General features: G+C 37.0%; 1 protein-coding gene across 1 annotated transcript in view; it reads right to left on the bottom strand.

Annotated features, from left to right (window-relative positions):
* Positions 1 to 23,495, bottom strand: part of LOC138701649 (chaoptin) — a 1,160,966-nt gene that overhangs the window by 196,939 nt on the left and 940,532 nt on the right. Inside the window, exon 6 of the mRNA XM_069828762.1 lies at positions 7,648 to 7,758. Coding sequence (XP_069684863.1) covers positions 7,648 to 7,758 — 111 coding nt within the window. The remainder of the gene's footprint in view (positions 1 to 7,647; positions 7,759 to 23,495) is intronic.

The raw sequence follows: 23,495 nt of genomic DNA, 5'->3' as shown, positions 1-23,495 counted from the left end.
TTCGCATTAATGTATCAATCAGGAATTTTTCGTGTATTCACAAAATATTTTCGATACAACGTGATTTATTTTAAAGGTGATATTAAATACAGTATTCCATTACCTGCGACTATAACAGACCAAAAATTATCCTCTTTCTTGCTTTTACATAACTATCCTTTAAACTGTTCATCATTGTCCCACTCTGATTTATAATATTCTGAGAGTACTTACTTTTCTTTCTTGCTGGGACAGTTTGACTCATTTTAAAAGATCACTGTGCAAGATATGTAACACAAAAACGCCATTACCTACACTTCACTCTCTCACGGTTTCACGTGTACACAATCAGAAACAAACTTCACTACTGAATAAGTTTCGTTCTTCCTCTATTCCCCGAGTCCCTAAAACAATGAAATAACTTAATTCTGTCGTCGATTTGCAAACAAAGTGTTAGAAAATCGAACAAAATCATAACACAATTAAAATATTAAAATGTTCATGGATCCTGAATGTACGAGGTATCCTACATTGCACGAAGATTATATTTGTGTGTGTGTTTGGGTGTGTGTGTGTGTGTGTGCATCCTTTCGTGGTATGGTTTCGAACATTTGTTCTCTATCATTATTTAATTAGGTTTAGACTATCGAGTGGATTGGAGCGACCCATAACAATGAGCCACGTGTATAAAAATGGTCTTTATCTGCCGTGTGCTGATATCATAATTCGCTGCTGGACTCAGGCGAGAGGCGACTCCTTGCTTCTTGTAAGCATCATTGTGGCGACACGTTATGAGCAGGGAGACAAATGAAAACATTGTTTTATTTGTGTATAAGGTGCAAAAATAAGACATGGTGACATAATATATATGTACTAAAGTAATGAGTTGAAAATGCGGGCATAGAACTAGGTGACTGCAGCATGCCAAAAAGGCAGGAGAAATTCGGACTTTTGACAAAAAAATCAGTAGAGCAGTAGATTCAATGTAAAAACAGGAAATCTCCTGCTAAATCAGTAGGTATGGCAACACTGCGATCGGGTCCTGTTGATTTTAAATTCCCTGTGTATTTAAAAACTTAGTGAGCTCCAAGAGCCAACGGCAATCCTCCAATTTAGGGCCCTTACACACGAGCGACTTTTTGCCGCCAAGGTCGACTGCAAAAAGCAGTCCGTCTGCCGCCGACATGAGCGGTTTTTCGACGGCAGAAGCCGTCGAGATGGGCGACTCTGCAGTCAACACGGGCGGTGTGTGTCGTCGGTTCCGGCGGTAGTCGAACTGCAAAAGGTGTGTCACTTTTCACTCGTAATATAATAATGGAAAAAGTAACAGACGATGCAGACCTAGGAAAATTTTATCTGAATCTCCTGAGAGGTGTGAGAGAAGGAAAGCTAGAAACATACTGCAAGCCACCGGCGTCATTCGGCTAAGGTGCTCGCCTGTCGATCCAGAGTTTCACTCGGGTGTGGGTTCGATTCCCGCTTGGACTGATTACCTGTTTGGATTTTTTCCGAGGTTTTTCTCAACTGTAAGGCGAATGTCAGGTAATCTATGGCGAATCCTCGGTCTCATGTCGTCAAATAACATCACCAATCCTATCGACTCTAAAATATCTAGTGGTTGATACAGCGTCGTTAAATTACCACACACACTGCAGTCTAAACAGAGGAGTAATTTCTCTTTCTGACACAGATAAGCTTGACAGATCAGGGAAAGAAAGATGCTGCTAATTTTGTGAAGGAAATTACAATTACTACACCGAAACGTGTCACAAAATGAAAAGAGCGTACATGTCAGCTGTTATAAAGCCTATTCCACTATCTCCTGAGAAAGTTTTGCCTCTTGTTACAAAATAAATATTTTACCTCTAACTGCTGTACAAAGTTTGATCATAATCTGATAAATAGAAGGAAACTTATTAAATTTGTCTAAATTCACCCCTATAATGGGATAGTTTCCTTTGCACAAATATAATTGGAGCTTGTACACAAAACAAATATGTTACCCTTAACTACCATACAATTTTGATAAAAATCTGTTTCGTATGAGAAAAGGTTTTAATTTTATCTAAATTCACCCCTACAATGGGACGGCTTCTTTTACACAAGTATAATGAGAGTTTGTATACAAAACAAATATACTGCCTATAACTACTGTGCAAATTTTAATGAAAATCTGTTAGATAGGAGAAAAGTTATTAATTTCCTCTAAATGCACCTCTTTCTCTCAAACGTAACACGAGTTGCTATACAAAACAAATATACTACCTGTAACTACTGTACAAAATTTCATGAAAATCTGTTTAATAGGAGAAAAGTTAATAATACGAGTAGTTGTTAATTTTTCTATAAATTCAGCACCTATAAGGGGTAGTTTCCTTTATACAAACAAATCGGAGTTTGTATACAAAACAAATATACAACACATAACTACTGTACAACGTTTCATGAAAATCTGATAGATGAAGAAAACTTATTAATTGTTCTCTAAATACATCCCCCGTAAGTGTAGTTCCCCTTGTACCAACGTAATCAGTTTGTATACAAAACAAATATATTACCCGACACTATTGCACAAAGTTTTATGTAAATCTGTTACATATGAGAAAGTTAATAATTTTCTCTAGATGCAACACATAAGGGGTAATTTCCCTTATAAAAACGTAATCAAAGTTTGTATAAAAGACAAATATACTACGTGTAACTACTGTATAAAGTTTCATGAATATCTATTAAATAGGAGAAAAGTTATTGATTTTCTTTAAAAGCACCCTTTATAGCGGGTAGTTTCGTTTATATAAACGTAATCAGAGTTTGTATACAAAAAATGTACTACTTGTAACTACTGTACAAAGTTACATGATAATCTGTTAAATAGGAGAAAAGATATTAATTATATCCAGCTAGATGTAATGTTTTGAACCATTGCGTGTCGCCGACCTTGGCAGCTAAAAGCCGTCAGTGTGTAAGCAGAAAACGCTGCCGCCGGTCGCGGGGACCGACTGCAAGACAGCGGCTGCAGTCGGTCTGCATTCGGGGTCAGCGCTCGTGTGTAAAGCAACCGGGGTTTTCCATTTAAATACATTACGACTGCATCCCCGCGACAAGCCGCTAAGGTCAACTGCTTTTTGCAGTCGACCTTGGCGGCAAAAAGTCGCTCGTGTGTAAGGGCCCTTAGATGTTAATGATGGCTTTAAGTGGTATGTTTGTTTGACCTTTCAAGATTTAAATGTTATTGGTCTTTCTTTTTTCTTTCGTTATTCCTTTCTTTCTTTATTCATTTTTATTTCGTTTTCCTTTCTTCTTTTTTATTTCTTTTATCTATCTTTTTTTGTTTGTCTTTCTTGCTTTCTTTGTTTTCTCGTTCGATTTCCTTTTTTCCTATTTTCTCTTTATTTTTATTTCATTTCTCGTTTATCTTTCTTTCCTTCTTTCTTTTCTTTCTTCTTTTCCTTCTCTCTTCCTTTCTTTGGGAGGTTCCATTCTCCTTTCCTTCCATTTTTCTCCTTTCTTTCTTTATTTCCTTCCATCCATTACTTACCTCTTTCCTTCTTCTCTTCTTTTCTTTCTACGTTTTCTTCCTTACTATCCCTTTCTCTCTATCTTTCCTTCTTTGTTACTCAGGTTTTCCTTTCTTTCCTTCCATCATATCCTCCTTTCCTTTATTTTTTATTTTCTCCTTTCTTTCCATCCGCTCCATCGTTTCTTCTTTATTTCGTTCCTCGTTTCCTTAATCCTATTCTTCTTTACTTAGTTCCTTTCTTCTTTCCTTCTATCCTTCCTTCTTTCTTTCTTTCTTTCTTTCTTTCTTTCTTCCATTTCTTATTTCCATCACTTTTACAGTTTTCTTTTTTTCTTTCCTTCAATCTCTTTCTTCCTTCATACCTTCGTTTCTCTTCCTTCCTTTCCTTCCTTTCCTTCCTTTCCTTCCTTTCCTTCCTTTTCTTTTTCCTTCCATCCTTTTCTTCCTTTTTTCCTTCTTTTTTCTTCCTTTCGTTCCTTCCTTGTTTCCTACTTGACTTCATCCTTTCCTTTTTCCATTCATCTATTCTTATTTTCTTCTTTATTCTTTCTCTCCTTCCTTCCTTCTTCCTTTCTTCTTTTCTTCCATCCTTTCATTTCTTTTTCCTACCTTTCCTCTTTTATTCTTCCTTTCCTTGTTTCCTTCCACCTTTTTCTTCCTTATTTCCTTCTTTACATCTTTTCTTACTTTCCTTCCATCATTTTCTTCCTTTCTTTCCTTCCTTGTTTTGTTATTTCCTCCTTTTCTTTCCTTCCATCTTTTTCTCCCTTATTGCCTTCGTTTTTCTTCCTTTCCTTTTTTCCTTTCATCCTTTTTTTCTTATTACCTTCGTTTTTCTTTCTTTCTTTCCTTCCTTCTTCCTTTCCTTTTTTCTTTTCGTCCTTTTCTTCCTTATTACCTTTGTTTTTCTTCCTCCCTTTTCCTCCTTTTCACCTTCGTTTTTCTTTCTTTCTTTCCTTCCTTCTTCCTTTCCTTTCTTCCTTTCATCCTTTTCTTCCTTATTACCTTTGTTTTTCTTCCTTTCTTTTCTTCCTTTTTACCTTCGTTTTTCTTTCTTTCTTTCCTTCCTTCTTCCTTTCCTTTTTTCCTTTCGTCCTTTTCTTCCTTATTACCTTTGTGTTTCTTCCTTCCCTTTCTTCCTTCTTCCCTTCCCTTTTTCTTTTCATCCTTTCCTTTCTTTTTCCTTCCTTTCTTCTTTCCTCCTTTTATTCTTCCTTTCCTTGTTTCCTTCCATCTTTTTCTTCCTTATTTAATTCCTTTCTCCTTTTATTCCTTTCCTTCCATCATTTTCTTCCTTTCTTTCCTTCCTTGTTTCCTTGTTTCCTTTTTTTCTTTCCTTCCATCCTTTTCTTCCTTGTTACCTTCGTTTTTCTTCCTTCCTTTCCTTTTTTCCTTTCATCTTTTTCTTCCTTATTACCTTCGTTTTTCTTCCTTTTTTCTATCCTTCTTCCGTTCCTCTTTTCCTTTCATCCTTTTCTTCCTTATTACCTTCGTTTTTCTTCCTTTGTTTCCTTCCTTCTTCCTTTCCTTTTTTCGTTTCGTCCTTTTCTTCGTTATTATCTTCGTTTTTCTTCCTTTCTTTCCTTCCTTCTTCCTTTCCTTCCATCCTTTTCTACCTTATTACGTTAGTTTTTCTTCCTTTCTTTCCTTCCTTCTTCCTTTCCTTTATCCTTCCATCCTTTTCTTCCTTGTTTCCTTCTTTTTCTTCCTTTCCTTCCTTGTTTCCTTCTTGCCTTCTTCCTTTCCCTTTTCCATTCATCTTTTCTTATTTCCTTCTTCCTTTCCTTCCTTCTTTCCTTCTTCCTTGTCTCTTTTCCTTCCATCCTTTTCTTTCTTTTTCCTCACTTTCTTTTCTGTCTTCTTTCCTCCTTTCATTCTTCCTTTCTTTGGTTCCTTCCATCTTTTTCTCCCTTCTTTACTCCTTTTCTTCTTCTTTTCTTCTTTCCTTCCATCATTTTCTTCCTTATTTTCTCCTCTTTTCTTCCATTCTTTCCTTCCTTGTTTTTCTTCTTTCCTTTCCTTCTTTTCTTCCATCATTTTCTTTCTTATTTTCTTCTTATTTCTTCCTTTTCTTCTCTCCTTTCTTTCCTTCTTTCTTTGTTTCCTTCTCTCCTTATTTCCTCCTTTCTGTCTTTCTTCATTTTCTTCTTTCTTCCTTTCCTTTCTTCTTTCATTTTCCTTCTTCCAGTCTTTCATTCCTCCTTCAGTTCTTCCCTTCCTTCTTTTTTTCTTCCTTTCCTTCTTTCTTTCTTTCTTTCTTTCTTTCTTCTCTTCCTTCTCTTCTTTCGTTCTTTCTTTCTCTCTTCGTTTGTTTTACCTTCTTATATTACACAGACTTAAAATAAAATGCTGTGTAGGACACTGAAAAGAAGTTTACATTGCGAGTCTCTTTGGTCGTGTGATTAGCACGGCATAGTAGCCCTACTGTCCGTTACTCGGGAGAAGACGAGCGGAAAGAATGTGACCTTCTTGACTATCGCTGCTGATTATTATGAACATCGCTCAGATAAGCATCCCAGTAGCCAGGTTATTACTCGTACAGGAAACATGAGTAACAATGCGTATGGAAATTAAAGCTAAGTCGAACAGAAGGAGACCTAATGTTTCCGCTTACTGCAGTACAAATATTGCACGTGTTGTCGTACGTTATCTGTTCACATCCCTTCCTCCTCAGTCCGCTCTCGTCTTCTCCTGAGTCACCGACAGTACCATCCTTAAGACAATAGAGATAAGCAATGACAAAAGACAAACACCCAGTTCTAACGAAGATTTCCGTGTTTAAAAATTAATAATTTTAATTATGTGGTATAGATGAAATAATTATATAATAATTGTTGTACCGGTATTAATAAAACGCGCTGTTTCTCCACATTCCAATTTAGATCACTGTTATAATCGAAGCGCCACGGTTGTTAGTCTCCCGTACATTGGACGAAATCGTAACCTGAGCGCTACGCATTACCCTCCCTCCAGCTGGTACATCCACCCCTCATCCGGGGCATGGAGCAAACTTGCCATGCCCCGTGGCGCAAGTTGGTTGGCAAGTCTGCTGTAGACTAACTGAATACCTGAATTCCCGTAGGGATAAATGATTCAATAAACAAAAACACAGACTAACTAAATGCATAGATGACTTAGAGCAGTGATCGTCAGAACTCGCTGAAATGGGTAACGTGTAAGGAGTGTATCGCAATATGCGCCGTCGTGCAGACGGGAGAGAGAGAAAGCATACCCACCAGCAGCCACAAATGCATTCTAGTGTCTCTCTTATCCGCGGAAAAGAGACGCTAGCCCGAGGGTGCACTGTGCTGATGACCGCTGACTTAGAGGATGTATGAGTAAATAGATTAATAGCAGACTAAATTAATTGAATGACTAAATGTTTAAAGATGAAAAAGTGAATAAATAAAGAAATTTACGAAGTGAATTACAGGTAAAGAATTGTTTCCTGTATAATGAATGAGTGAAGAAATTATTTCATTAATGTATTAACCATAGAACGAGAAAACTCAATGCGTACACAAGGCAAATGAAAAATTTGAATAAAGAAACTAAAGGATGTACAAGGAAACTGAAGGATTTACAGAGGAATCTAAATGCATAAATAATGAAATTGAATAAATAAACAATATAACTAAAAAAATGAAGAGGGAAGATTAATTAACACAGAAGAACTGAATTAATGCACAAGTGACAGTGGTTGAATGAACAAGGAAACGGAATTAACACGGAAACTGAATTAATAAATGATAAAACGCACTGGATGAACGAGAAATTGCAGTCAAGAAACAAACTATATTGATGTAAAAACAAAGAATGGATGAACATGGAAACTGAATTAATATACAAGAGACAGTAGTTCAAGGAACAAGGAAACTCCGCTAATGCACAAGAGACAGTAATTAAATGAAGAAATAAATTGAATTAATGCACAAGAGACAGTAATTGAATGAACAAAGAAACTCAATTAATGCACAAGAGAATGAACGAGGTTAATGAATAAATGAACACTGACACTGAATCAATAAATGAGAAAACGCAATGGATGGACAAGAAAAGCAGTCAAAAGGAAACTAAATTAATGCACATAACAGTGATTAAATGAACAAGGAATTAAGTACGAATGCTCTGTAAATCAAAGTTCTTACCTGTGGAAATTGAGCCAATCTAAGGATCTCAGAGGCTGTAGTGCTTCGAAAGGAACTTCGCCCAACTCGTTGTAACTAAGGTCCAATGATTTGAGCACGTCCGCCATTGAGCTGAAACAAAAGAACCTTTCGTTAATAATCTGCAACATGTATGGAAAAATACACACATTTCAAAACTGTGGTACTAAATTAAACTTCTAAAATATTTTCGTACATCAATTGTCTTTGTACACCTCGGGATACAGAACAATCTTGACGCAGCTTCGTGCCAACAGGAAGATTTTACAACCTTTTTGAAAAATGTTAGAACCGTACAGTGCAATGTTAAAATCTGATTTTCGTTTCCATTATATATAGATTTGCCGCCGTCCTCGATAGTCTAATGGTTACTATGTTTGCCAAAGTTCGCGGGTTCATGGTCGGCGGACAGGAATTGCTTTCGAAGATTGATAAATTCCTTAACATGACTTCTTTCGAAGGCGAGTAAAACTGTAGGTGTAGTGTCGTAGATTTATGACATGTAAAATAACTTTGCCTGTGACGGACCTATTTTGCTCTGGGTAAAATTTATCGCCCATTACTCCACCACGATGAATTTTGACACTGAATAATCTCTACAGTTGAGAACGTTGAATAAAAATAATATTACTTCACTTCTACAGAATGACGAGCGGGAATGGGGCATTTTGAATCGATTAACGCAAAGTCATACTTGAAGTTAGTAAGATTCTGATATCGCAATAGTGTTCTTCAGGCATTGCCAATTCAATTGTCATGAGACGGAAGAGCATCGTAAATTCGAAGTAAAAACAAAGATTGTTGTCAATCTGCACAACGAGAATTTCGGCGTCATTTTCAACTTTGGCGTCATGATCCGGTTCCGCGAGCCCACGCTCTGAAGACTTGGGTTGAAAGATTTGAATCAACAGTTCTACCCTGAGCAAGAAGCATCCAGGACTAAAGCAGTCAATGCCGCCTTCCAGCTGAGTCCACAACTTTCTGCACTGCGACACGATGTCATTAGGTTTGCCTCACCGCAATGTCGACAGAATATTACCTTCAGATCTCAAATTCTACCCGTACAAGCTACAGGCCGTCCAATAATTGCAAGCCGGCGACGCCAACAGTTGAGTAACTTTTGCTGAACCGTTTTTAGCAAAATATGAAGAAGATCAATATTCATTGCTGCATTAGGACAGATTTTTGGAGAGCATTTCATACAAAAGAACGGCAACATGCACTAGCCCGCTCGATCGCCTGACCAATCAGTGTGTGATAGTTGGGAGGACTTTTAAAGAATCGTGTGTAATGTATGCTAGTCATCCTCACACCTTAAATGAACTAAAGGCTAGGATTCGTGACAACATTGCATCGATTCACATCGTGCAGCTTCAGCACAAACATAATTGTTTTTACTGGGAATCCACGATGCTCTTCCGTCCAATGCCTCATGGCAACTCACATGACAATGCCTAAGGAACAGTATGGCGGTATCACAGTCTTAACTACAAGTATGACTTTGTGTTAAACGATTCAAAATCTTTTATTCTCGCGCGCCACTCTGTACTACCACTACCACCACCACCACCATTACTACTACCACTACCACTCCTATCACTACCACCATTACCACTACCACCACTACTACTACCACTAACACTACCACCACCACCACTAACGCCATTACCTCCACCACCATCACTAACGCTACCACTACCACTACCACCACTACCGCTACCACTACTATCTCCGCCACCAGCATTAACACTACTACCACCACTACCACTACCATCACCACCTCTACCACCACCACTACTACTACCATCACTACGACTACCAACTACCACTACTTCTACTACCATTACCATTACTACTACTGTTACTACCACTACCACTACTATTACTAGCACCACCACCACCACCACTAACTTTACTATCACTACTAGTGCTGTCTGCAGAGATACCCGTTTGTGTAAAACAGGAATCTTGGGCGAGAAAGCGGGTTAAGTTTGCCTGAAGCTCATTTTATACAAGCGCAATGTCTTTTTACGTATAGCACATCTACGATATGCAATTTCCAGTTTTACTTCACTTATGAAGGAACCAATATTAGACTTTTGACGTAGAACTACGTCTCTGTCCTCATTAAGTATGGGGGAAAAACATTGGACTTTATTCTCACGTAGAAATAAGACCCCTTTATTATCCTTGTCTTACCCTTGTTCTCCTAGTATTCCCCGTTTCTTCTTGTATTCCCCTTGTTCGCCTTACATTGCCCTTTTCCTCTCTCTATTTCCTTTGTCCTCCTTTTTCACGTACTGTTCGTCAACGCATTACGTAAAGTTATGTAGCATTGTAAAGATACGCACCGTCTTTCTCCTCACTAGGGTTGGATGGTAATTTCGGAATTGGCTTATCACATTAAAATGCAAAACACCTTGATCTCCTTGTAATTTCCTTTTCTTTTGTACTTCCCTTTTCTCCTTTTCTTCCCGCTGTACCCTTATATAATCTTTGTTATGGTTTTATTCTCTTTGTTCTCCTTATATTCCCCTCGTTTTTCTTGTAACCCTCTTTTCCTCCTTGTATTTTCTTTGGTCTCTTGCACTCCATTTGTGTTCCTTGAATCCATTTTGTTCTCCGTGTACTCCACTTGTTCTCATTGTTCCGTGCGCAATTCATCGGCATTTTTACGTTGACAAATGCAACATAATAACTATATGTACCGTCTTTCTCCTCATTAGGTATGAGGGGATAACATGGGCATTGGCTATCACATAAAAGTGCAAACACATTTTCGACTTTTATTTCACTTGTTCATTTTGCCTTCCGTTTGGTTCTCCTTGCATTCGCCTTATTTATCTTGCATTTCACTTGTTCGTACATTTGTGATCCTTGAATTCCCCTTGTTCTCCCTTTACTTCCCTTGTTACCTTAGTATTCATTTTGTTTTCCTTGTCTTACGCTTGCTTTACTTGCATTCTCATTGTTCTTGTATTCTTCTTCTTTATTTATGTGATGTATTATAATAATAAATAGGCTATCATTATGTTTATTTTTATTCCACTATTATTCTTCTTCTTCTTCTTCTTCTTCTTCTTCTTCTCTTGAAGTATTAGGCCATATGGCCTGTTACGATCTCACAGTTGAATTTTCAATCCAGCGCTTTTTTGGACGACTGAGAGATCTCTTCTTGTTTGGACGATAGTGGAGCATGACTTCTGGGATTCTATCTCTACGCATGCGATGCAGATGATTTATCCAGTTGTTCCGATAATGTTTTATGTAATTAATTAAGGTTCTAGTTGTGATTCTTCCATTACATCTTCATTGCGTTTGTGATCCCATTTCATATATCCTGCTCTATATCTCATAAATTTCATTTCATTGGCCGTTATTCTGTTCTCGTCTTTCTTCCTCAATGTCCATGCCTCACTGCCGTAACAAAGTACAGGTCTCGCCAAGGTCTTGTATAGACGAATTCGAGTATGCCTTTGTACAAGGGAACGTTTTATAATGTTGTTAATTATTCCCATTGCTTTAGTGTTTAGAAATTTTCTGTGAAATGTCTACTTCATCGAAAAGAGATAATGTGTATCCGAGATATGTAAAATAATTTACTCTTTTAATATTTTTGAATCTAAACATATTTTGCTAGGCACAGGATATTTTCCGCTGAGGGCCTTAATTTTAGTTGTTTCCTACTTGATTATTATTACTATTTTTATTATTATTATTATTAATATAAATTTTTATTACGGTATTTTTCTAGAATAGAATAATCAATAATTAAGAAAAAGAAAATAAATATTATCAATAAATTACATTTTAAATGTATTGCATAGTAACATTTAATTAATCCTAATGAGTATATAAATATTATGAACGTTATAATGTGTTTACTAAAATTGAAACTTGAGAGCTGCACTTGTTAAACCATCTGTAATACTCTTTTAAACCTGCAACTCACCAAAATTTGCTCTAACTTCTGATTTTTCCAAGAAAGCAGTCAAATTCAGATAGGAAGTTCTTTGTTTAGGACAGAACCTCGTAGGAGAAGGTAGGCAATCCTCTTTTCTTCGTGTGAATAGATGTAGCAAGAGTGCAGCTGTCGGTCTCGATGGGGCCATAGCGACGAGCGGCAGGCCTCGCATCTCGGAGTAACTGCTTCAAGCCTCGTCTCATATCTCATACTTGCACTTTATTAGGCATCATCTCTTTTTCTTATCTTCTCTGACTCAATTTTGCCTTCGTGAATTTTGATTTCACTTCAACTTCCTTTTGAGTCGATGTTCTCTAAGGAGATTTTCAAGTAAAAGAGAGGGGTTCGGCCTCCGACCCATACATTGACAATGGTGAGATTGGTAGTATACGGGGCGTCTATATCACGTTTCTGCAGTTTCTGCAGAGTACAGTGAAACATCTGCTAACCGAAATAAAGGGAGCTGATTCCATTTCGGACAATAAATGCATACCTTGCTTTCAGAGCTAATAAGGTAGAAACTGGCTCAAAGCTGTGTACATAGAGCATCACGTGTATTGTTTTTAAGTTGATCCAATAGGCCTACGTTCAGTATTACAAAATCAAATATTGATTATTCACTACTTATTTAGATGAAACTCCAACATTTTCTTTTGAGTTTTTGTTCACATCTTTTTCTGTAGCAATATCACTACTGGGATGGGTTTAGTAGGCTCGCATAATGAATAGGAAATAGAACGCTTTGTTGCTCTCTCATGCATTTTCTGCACTAATTTATTGCTGTTTCAGATTCTGTTTTCCCCTTTTATTTTGTATTTGAAATTAAAAATAGCCTACAATTTAATATAAGTGTACTGTCCATCGTACGGAAATTTTGTATTTCATAAATACAGTACACAGTATAATTTCTTTATAAAAATTCAGTTATATGACTTCCACGTTTCGGTTAAACGCATTTTACTTTAGCAGAGGTTCTTTAACGAAGGTTATACTCTATATGGGAATTGTTGTCTTTTACTTTACTAGCATAGACCTACCAATCCCCTATTTTGACTATGTCATTACCGGAAAGAAACTGAAGAACTTTTGTAGTCAAAATACAGTTACATAAGAAAATTTTTCATTTAGACATTGGGAGAAAACAAAGATTATAACAGCATGTATAAATGTATAGTATATAAATAATAATAATAATAATAATAATAATAATAATAATAATAATAATAATAATAATAATAACAATAATAATAATAATAACAACGATGGAGGAGTCGAAACAGGTCTACAATGGTTTAATCCGTTATAGATTATTATTATTATTATTATTATTATTATTATTATTATTATTATTATTATTATTATTATTATTATCGAAATAATTCAAAGGATATAAAAATACAGGAAACCACACTGAAAGCAGACCAATGAAAACATATATTTGAACACATTTTCACAAAAATTACATTGAGATTGAATATTAATTACCAATCTAACAGTAGAAAGCAAAATATCTGATGTTGATCTTTTAAAGAAATAAGTTCATTTTAATTGAAACTTTCAGAGAGAGTATCGTCGTTGTTCCTGCAGTAACTCCTATGTGCAAAACGTCAATTTTTTCAGTAGGAAGAGAAAACACATTTATTCATCCTATGGCAGCCATACATAGAAGACTGTAAATTCTTACATTTTCGAAACAAAGAAATATAATTACATACAGGAGATTTTATTATTTGCTGTATCACTATTTAACCTATTTAATAGAGAAAAAATCTGAAAATCTATAAATATGTCACATAGGAGTTATTGCAGGAACAACGACGGTATAATGAAAAGCCCTTTAAATATTCGGATCTATGTATCAAATCGAAAGGCATAAATCACACACTTATCAGTATTTGGCTTTGTAATACGTGACAGTAGGCTCACATATGCTCTTATTCTCGGAGTTCACCTCCTCTGTCTGTTTTTCATGGGATTCAAAGCGGATATCCAGTATCAATCCATGTTTCGCAGATGGTCTGAAAGCGATGATGTCGATGCGTCTGCTACTGCCGTCAGTGACCAAACCAGAGACCTTCTCATAAACAGTGTAGCCACAATACCACATTGCTTGAGTCATCATGCCCCAAATGATATGATGTCTGCCGTTTTACAGGACCTCCACATATGGACAGAATCCCAGGACGTGTGCAAGAGTTTCATGCTCCCTGCTAGAATGCCTGCAAGAGGATACCGTCCTGAGATCTGCCCGGTAGGGAACGCATCGCACAAACATTGGCTGTCATTTTTATAGCTTCTCTCAATTCGGAACATTATAAGCCACGGTGATCACGAATCCATATATTTGTAGGCGTAGGCTATATTCCTTATAAAGAGAGACAGCTTTTCCTTTATGATGAAGTTTGCTCCATAAAATAGCTTCTTGTTCCCGTAACTGGCGTCGGACATTTTATTGTGCCAGGTAGGAGATTATTAGGATTAGTGTTGTGTGTCTCTAGTTGAATGCCAAGATCTCTCACGCAACTTAAGCTTCTTAATAAAAGTTCCTAATTTCATTCATATAGATGTTGCCATACTGTAAAGAATATTGCATATATTTCTGTGCTGTAACCTTGCTTCCCATGACGCACAAAAGAATCGAGTTCTTTTTTTTTAATTTTCTTCTGTGTAACTGTTTGAAACGGATAGATAAGAGCAGGATATATTGAACAGTTTAACACGGTAAATTTTTTATCAGTCTGTGGCAAAATGAGAGATAAAGGTGTTTCAGTTTTGTTTTCCTTAATACGTCAAGAGTCTGGTGGAAATCAAATATCAGTTGATCTTAAATGTTTAGACCTAAATAACGTATGCCTCCTCCAGCACCATTAGCTTGTATTTCACATTCAGGGTAAACGATCAGATTGTCTGCATGCTATACCCTTTTTATAAATGGCAAGACTGTTGATTTAGAAATGTCTATTTCGAAACAAATTTCTTCAAGCCCGCTAGTTGACCTGCTGCTTCTGTATATTTGCCTATAACGAGCATGTCGTCAGCAAAACTCATTGCAGTTAGTTTGGAATGTTCTGGAAGCAGTGAATAACCATAATGCTTAGTTATAGGTTCTTCTGATAGCTCATCTAAAATATTATTAGTGATAATATTGTATAAAGTTGGAACACTGCAAGACACCGTGGTTAATATTAATTGTTTCGATCTTTGAAATGCTACAAATTGCGTTATGTTGTTTTCTTGAAGATTCATGATTAGTTCCATTAATTTATTTGGCACACCAATAGACTCTAAAGTTCTTCTGAAAAGTTTATGTCCCACATTGTCAAATGCTTTTCGGATATCTATAAAAACCACACAGACGGACTCCTTTCTCTCTTTTGCAGACTTAAGAATATTTTCTAAGAAAGATGTATTGGCATACACACCAGGAGTATTTACAAAACTTGTCTGGTGCTCTTTAAATGTAAAAGAGTGATGAAGATCTTCGTTAAGTGCTCTCTCAATTGAATGGTTGAGAGTCATAGTGGGCCAAGCGCCATTTATTAGAAACGTAGAAAACAAGGTTTAAAGTTAAGTGAATACCATAGTTTAATGAAGATTTACATGTCATTTAGTTTTAATGTGCATACTTTATATTACTTGCTATATGTTTCATTAAATTATGGTAATCAATTTTAGCCCTTGTGTTCTTCGTTTTTAATATTTGGCGCTTGGCCCACTACGGCTCTGAGTCCTTCAGTTACTCTTCGAATAACTGAGCAAATTGTTATTTGGCGCCAATTAGTTAGTAAATGAAGTTCTTTAGCCAATGAATGCATTACAGATGGAAACTCTTAAGGTGCAATATTGTAATTTTTGTTACAATTTTTCTTCAGTGCTAAGTAGGAAAACGTTGCACGTTAAAATAAATAAAAACTGAAAAAAGAAAACAAATTAACTTAAAAGAAAAAGAGAAGAACAAGGGAAACAGATACAAAAAGCAAAGACAAACAACAAAAGGCAAAAGAGATTACTTAAAGAAAATGCAGGTAGTGGTTACGAAATACAGGAGGAAGGAATACCTGACTAAAAAGTAAAGAATAACGAGCTAACAAATAAATATACATAACAGCGGAGGTAGCGAGCGAATGCAGTCAGGAAGGTGGATGAATGCAATCGTTAGATTAAATTTCCTGGTCGTCCTATGCATTTGATTCGTTTGTGAAAGGTAAGCAAACAGGAGGTGAGCTTTGAGGATGGATGGGACAACACCATTCGACGTGCTGCAGACAGTACCCTTTGTACCCTCTTCGTGGGGGAGAAAGGGGTGGAATCAAGTCGCAGGGTAATTGAAATGTTTGCTCCCTCGCAACCGAGATCTGTTAAATGAAATCAATTCAAATTAAATCAAAGACGATGGCACAATGTACCCACTGGGGCGAGAGCTCAAGATATGCTCATAAATATCCCTGAATGAGATCCAGCCGAGATTAAGCATTCATGTAACAAGTGACTGGAGAAATATGGGATCATGTCTCTCTCGCACACGAAGGTTTCCACGGCTTCGCTTATTAATCAACTGCATTTATATGCAATTATAACTGATAGAAACGAAAGAAAACTTGTACAACATAATTATTATATGCAATTACGCTCTTTTACATGGTTAAACTTCTTATAACAATGAATAAACTGTATGCGTATACAAAACAAAAGATGTTACGGTTTTATAGAGGGTGATTCAGAATAGCAGTGAAATGATTTATTAGAATATAAGTAACTTACTTATGTCTTTTAAGGAACCCGAAGGTCCATTGCTGCCCTCACACAAGCCCGCCGCTCGTCCCTATTCTATACAAGATTATTCCAGTCTTTATCAGAATATAAGTAACACAAAATCAAGTATATTTATCTTTCTTTGCTCACTGCATTTATGCTGTAACCTAAACAATGAAGCGTCTAAGCTTTTACCTCTCTTCCAATACAAAGTTGGAATTAATATATATATATATATATATATATTTTCAATAACAATGATCTATGGTATTCCAATTGGCTTCAAACATCTACTAGCAAACTCAGGGAAATTAGAACTGCTTCCAGTTTATACTATCCAACTAAACATCTATCACGAAGGAATCAAGTTCTCATCAATCGACTACGTATTGGACATACCAAGCTCACACATGGTTATACAGAGTGTTTCAAAAATACGGGGCATAATTTCAGGTATGTATTTCCCACATGTAGACAATCAAAATAGTTCATTACAACATGTGTCCGGAAATGCTTCATTTCCGAGTTATGCCCTTCAGAACATTGAAATTCACCGGAACATTTTTCTTTCCGCAGGTCGTTGCCGTCAAAGGAGACATTAAGAGAGCACTCTGACAGTTCATTCCGAGGCGAAGGTTACATTCAGTGTTGTGTAGGTGTTAGACTGTGCGACATGTATTCAAATCAAGAGCTGGCAGAGATACACTTCATGTACAGTAAGGCGGACGGCAATGCTGTGCTGGCTCGTCGTTTGTACCAGGAGAGGTACCCACAGCGACAATGTCCATATCGGAAGACATTTGTACTTCTCCATTACCGTCTGTGCGAGTATGGAAAATTTAACTCTCCTGTTTTGGGAAGGGGACGACCAAGATCTACAACTCCAGAAGTACAGGAGGAGATTCTGGCGGCTGTGAACATGACTCCTTCTATCAGCACACGAAGGGTAGCGTTTCAAGTCAATGTTCCTCATACGACTGTCTGGAGACTGTTGAAAGAGTATCAATTGTATCCTTATCATTTGCAACGTGTACAGGCCCTGTCACCAGCAGATTACCCTGTACGAATTAGGTGCTGTCAGTGGTTCTTGCAGCAGTGTGGTGTAAATCCGAACTTTCCTGCCTTAGTATTATTTACAGATGAAACACAGTTCACACGAGATGGCATAACAAATTTCTACAATCAGCATGTATGGGCGTATGAAAACCCACGTGCAACTGTTCCATCTCATCACCAGTTGCGGTTCTCCCTCAACATGTGGGCCGGTATCATTGGTGATCGATTAGTTGGACCCCATGTACTTGTAAACAGACTTACGGGGCAGGTGTACATAAACTTCCTGGAAAACACCATACCTCATGTTTTAGAAGACACTCCACTGATCAATCGTCAACACATTCACTTCTTGCATGATGGCGCTCCTGCACACTTCAGTCGTACGGCTCGCCGGTACTTGGATCGAAGGTTTCCTGATCGATGGATAGGTAGAGGTGGCCCAATTGCTTGGCCTCTACGCTCACCTGATCTGAACCCTCTCGATTTCTACTTGTGGGGCCATTTAAAATCATAGGTTTATTCGTCTGCGGTGCCTGATTTGGAATCCCTTCGGAATCGAATTGTGGCATGTTCTGAGGACATACGCAATACTCCTGGAGTTTGGGATCGTGATCGCAGGTCAATGAGACATCGATGTGAGGTCTGTATTCAAGCAGGAGGTGGACATTTTGAACATCTTCTGTAATGACAACGACCTGCGGAAAGAAAAACGTTCCGGTGAATTTCAATGTTGTGAAGGCCATAACTCGGAAATGAAGCATTTCCGGTCACATGTTGTAATGAACTATTTTGATTGTCTACATGTGGGAAATACATACCTGAAATTATGCCCCGTATTTTTGAAACACCCTGTATACTAAAGAAGAAATCTCCTGCAGTTTGTAACGCTTGCAGTCAAAATCTTTCTATGAAGCACATCGTCCAGGACTGTCCTCCATATAATCAGTTACGACAACAATTAAAAATCTCCAACGATATAACAAGATCTCTTGGTGAACCTTCTTACTGCAATATAAAGTTTTATTAAATTAACTGGAGTATTTTATATAATTGTGTAATATTTCCTATATTGAATTAACTTGGTAAATATTATGTTATTGTTAAAATAAGTTTGCGTCGCGATATGACTTTTGTTATAAGTCAAAGCGACTATAAATTAAAATAAAAAAAATATATAGAAAAACCAAATCTTCTTTATTCATTTTTCTTAAGAGTGAAAGAGCTTTTTTTTTTTTACTTCCGTTGATTAGTGACATCACAACACTGATCGCGACTGTACACACCCACATCTTTCTTTTCCTCTTCTGAATACTTACTTACAAATGGCTTTTAAGGAACCCGGAGGTTCATTGCCGCCCTCACATAAGCCCGCCATCGGTCCCTAGCCTGTGCAAGATTAATCCAGTCTCTATCATCATATCCCACCTCCCTCAGATCCATTTTAATATTATCCTCCCATCTACGTCTCCGCCTCCCCGAAGGTCTTTTTCCCTCCGGTCTTCGAACTAACACTCTATATGCATTTCTGGATTCGCCCATACGTGCTACATGTCCTGCCCATCTCAAACGTCTCGATTTAATGTTCCTAATTATGTCAGGTGAAGAATACAATGCGTGCAGTTCTGCATTGTGTAACTTTCTCCATTCTCCTGTAACTTCATCCCTCTTAGCCCCAAATATTTTCCTAAGCACCTTATTCTCAAACACCCTTAACCTATGTTCCTCTCTCAGAGTGAGAGTCCAAGTTTCACAACCATACAGAACAACCGGTAATATAACTGTTTTATAAATTCTAACTTTCAGATTTTTTGACAGCAGACTGGATGATAAAATCTTCTCAACCGAATAATAACACGCATTTCCCATATTTATTCTGCGTTTAATTTCCTCCCGAGTGCCATTTATATTTGTTACTGTTGCTCCAAGATATGTGAATTTTTCCACCCCTTCGAAGGATAAATCTCAAATTTTTATATTTCCATTTCGTACAATATTCTGGTCACGAGACATAATCATATACTTTGTCCTTTCTGAATAGCTGAAAAATTCTATCGGTTAGTGTCCTGGTACGAAAAATATATGTATGACTGAATCGAAATCTTTCAGTTTTACTAAGTAAATTCAAAGAGCAACAATACGAACAATTTTCTTTCGTCTAGTACAAGAGTCAGTTCATACAATCAGGTTCTTAGCATTCAAAGCCTGTTTTCATCTCTGAAATATCTGTTTTTTGTATGCCTTTCGTGGTTCACTTTTCTCTATTAAATTAAACATGTCAGTAGTCTATGTATCGTAATCAACTAAGTCACAAGACTCTAAAACAACGCATTCTTCAATCAGAATGAGGAAAGTTACAGAACTTGTCTCAATGTTCAAGTCCCTCCCCGCCATTGAAACGAAATGGAACATCACTCAATGTTAAGAAAACTTCAAACAATTTGTACACTATTCGAAAGAGCATCCTGAAAAATTATGAAATCTCTAATATTACATCCTGCGATGCACATATGAACGAGCTAGAGAGAGTTAAAGAGGCGGGGGTGGGAGTCTCCGCCATGCAATGGGAGTCTATTACGTCTGACCTGGTGGGCGCGAGCGAGGATTGAATAAGTATGAAGCAGCATAGGGAGCGAGCAACTCTGACATGCACAGGGGAATGAATTTGTTGAAATTTAGCGTCCGCGAGATCAAACGTAATAGACTCCCATTGGATAGCGGAGACCCTCACCTCCGTCTCTTTAACTCTCTCTAGCTCCTTCATATGTTCATCGAGATTTCACCATTTTTCAGGATGCTCTTTCGAATGGTGTATAAATTGTTTGGAAGTTTTCTTAACATTGAGTGATGTGCCCTTGTCAGACATGGACGCCATCATATTGACTACAACGCTATGAACTTGTAGTGGACGCAAAGAAAAGCCTACGCAGTTGGGATATACCATTTATTCACTGAGATTGTTTTCTTTTCCCCTAAGTACTAATATCAAAGCTCTGGAATATCCCAATTAATTTGATACTTCACCGTAATTATGAAATGTAAATGGCAGGAGTACAGTCATACATGTGTCAAACGAAAAATACTCCAATAGTGTATCACTCAAGCAGTGGGTTGAAGCACACGCAACTTCAACGACTCATGGTTTCGCCAGTTAAATACCAATTACCATCAATAATAGTGAACTACTTAAAATAAAATATATATACAAATATCTTCCCAGTTTCGAATATATGTAATTTCATTTCTATGAATGTGAGGTGCATGAAAATAGCACCAATGGAAATAGAAGCTCAAAAGTTTAGTTGTGGCAACATTATGTTTGCTAGTTGTGAACACTGCTTCATAATAGCGCAAATAAACAAATTTGTTCATTGTTGAGGCGAAATAGCTGCTACAGAGGTGAGAAAAGCTTAATTTTCATGTGAACCAGTCGGTTATTAATGTGCAACGTCATTACCGAACAAAGTTTGGTGAGATTTACCTAGTGGGGCTACAATCCGTAAATCGTACGCTGATTTTAAGGCAAGATTCTTCGCAAGATGTTGCGATTTTATCCGTACCGACTACAGTTGCTGCAAGCCCTAAAACCAGAGGACAAAATGCTAAGAAGAAATTTCTGCATAAGTATGCAGACTTTAATTGAAAACAATGATGAATTTATTCGTTTCGTGGTGTTTTTTGACGAAGTCACTTCCCATCTTTCTGGTAAGGCGAATCTGGGGGTCGGAAAATCGGCGTTACGTGGAACTTGACTATAGGGTTGATGTGTGCCGCGTTACCAAGGAAGGACACATTGAACATCTTTAATTATCTTTCCATTGGTACTATTTTCATGCACCTCGGATTCATAGAACGTAAATTACATGTGTTCGAAACCGGATTAATCTTATGTGTGTTTTTTATTACTAACTGCATGCCCCATTACATAGTAATATTACATGCTTTGTAATTTCAATACATCTGTTTACAGTACCTAACATATTTACAATACACAAGAACTTTAAAAAATATGAATTCTACTGAATATACAAACGTTTTTTCTGAGATTTTGACAATTTTAAAATTTGCCGTTTTATAATAATAATGGCTAGTGTTTCAACTTATTTACTACCTACCTACTTACCTACCTACCTACGACTATAATAAACCCATCTACTAACATTCCACTCTCTACTATGAGTACATAGGGTGGTATTCATAGTAATTTCGCTAGCCCGCGCTACGAGCGTGCTAAACTAGCCCCGGCTATCGATTGGTTACTTGTACAGGATTCATATCGCTAACACTGGTTTATTAATACGAAAGACGTTAGTTCGCTGATCATCCACCGGAAGCCCGCGCTAAGAATGTCTATGAATACGGCCCTAAAATATTAGCTTAAGTTAAATTTTAAATTTATACTAATATCACTTAAATTAAAATCTGTCTTAATGTTGAAATATTATTTACCTTAATTCTAGCCTACCTACTGGAATATATGTTGCATAAATTAGAGTCTATCTTAATATTGATACATTATAATATACATGTGTTTAGCTGTAATCTTCATACATATGATATAGTATAATACCACAGTCTAGTATATACAGTCACGAAGCTCAATACATAGTAAATATACATCCATAGATAGTTGCTAGGCACTAGGATCGCTAATATTGCCTCATTACAGACAATGCTAAATAGTATCGACACAGCCTATTGTTCCTAGCACCCTCACAACTCAAGCTTCGTGACTGTATATACTAGACTGTGATGAGACTTTAATTGGAATGTGTCATGATTAATTGGCATATTATTGTAGATCATTGAAGTTTATCGCTCTGATGAATCGGACGAATATTTGCAAATACTTGCTAAATAGTTCGTCATGGGTCGCAGGCCAATCTCCGCCAATGTTTCTTATTCTTTTAATCATTTCGTTTCTTTCTTTACATAATTTTTTTTTCCACTGGTGTGTGCTTATTTATTTATTTTCAATTTTAACGGTGCATGTTTTGTTACTTTTAGTGCATATCCTAGTTTTTATATGCATACGTGCATGTATATTTGGCTGTTTTAGTGCATATGAATCCGCCATCTACTTATTAGTTTCTGTAATGACAAGAATAAAACAAATTCGTGCGAATAGTAGTTGCCAAGTAAAACAGTATTAACATTTAGAGGAAAATTATTTTTTTCTGAGAAAAATATTCATTTCGGACTAATATGGCATTATAAACTTTTGTCGTACTCACTCCAAGGAATAAACCGTTAAAATCTGCACAGTTATTTTACTTGCCACTCAATATATTACCTATTACTTCGCATCCATACTTTGGTATTTACGAAGAAACCACGTAACTTTAATTGTACATTGAAATTTATATATAAACCAAACGATTTGTTTTACGGATATGATAATGTAGGAACATTACAGGAGCGTGTGACTCATCGCTAAATCCATTGAATGCTTCATGTCCTGGCACCCACATCTGCTCCTCCGAATGGGCTGAGCCAGTATCATTACAGCCTCCACGAACTTTATGACCAGATTAAACTCAAGAACTTTCAAAGCTGCTTCTCGCGCAGAGAATATGAAAATGATCTGTATTATTGTAGCTGCTTTTGATATTTCTCTATATTGCAAAAGTCAGGGGCTGCAAAAATATTTACGGGACTACTAACCAATTCTAAAGGATAGCTTTGTGCTGCAGCCATCCAGATGGCTGGTCTATTTTGTGAAAACATAAGGACCTCAATAGCCACCTTGGTGGGTGGCTGACGGCTAGCGTTGAGACTGTCAGGAAAACGAACTAGGTTTTAATCCCCGAATGTGACGAATGTGATTGTGAACGAAGTCAAGATTGACGAGATTTTCTCTAGGTTGTCACTTTTATTTCTCATCATACCAAGAACACGACCCACATTTACTCTTTATCATCATCATCATCATCATCATCATCATCATCATCATCATCATCGAAAATACGACATTTCGGTGTGTTTTTCCTAGGGCTGACTCACCCGTCTGCCGCGACATGAGTATCATCGTATTATATCTAAAAGCAGATATGACAGTTGT

Source organism: Periplaneta americana, chromosome 6 (genome assembly GCF_040183065.1).
Source record: "Periplaneta americana isolate PAMFEO1 chromosome 6, P.americana_PAMFEO1_priV1, whole genome shotgun sequence".
NCBI lineage: Eukaryota > Metazoa > Arthropoda > Insecta > Blattodea > Blattidae > Periplaneta > Periplaneta americana.
Note: the sequence above shows the minus strand (reverse complement) of the source record. Positions and strands in the feature narration are given on the sequence as shown.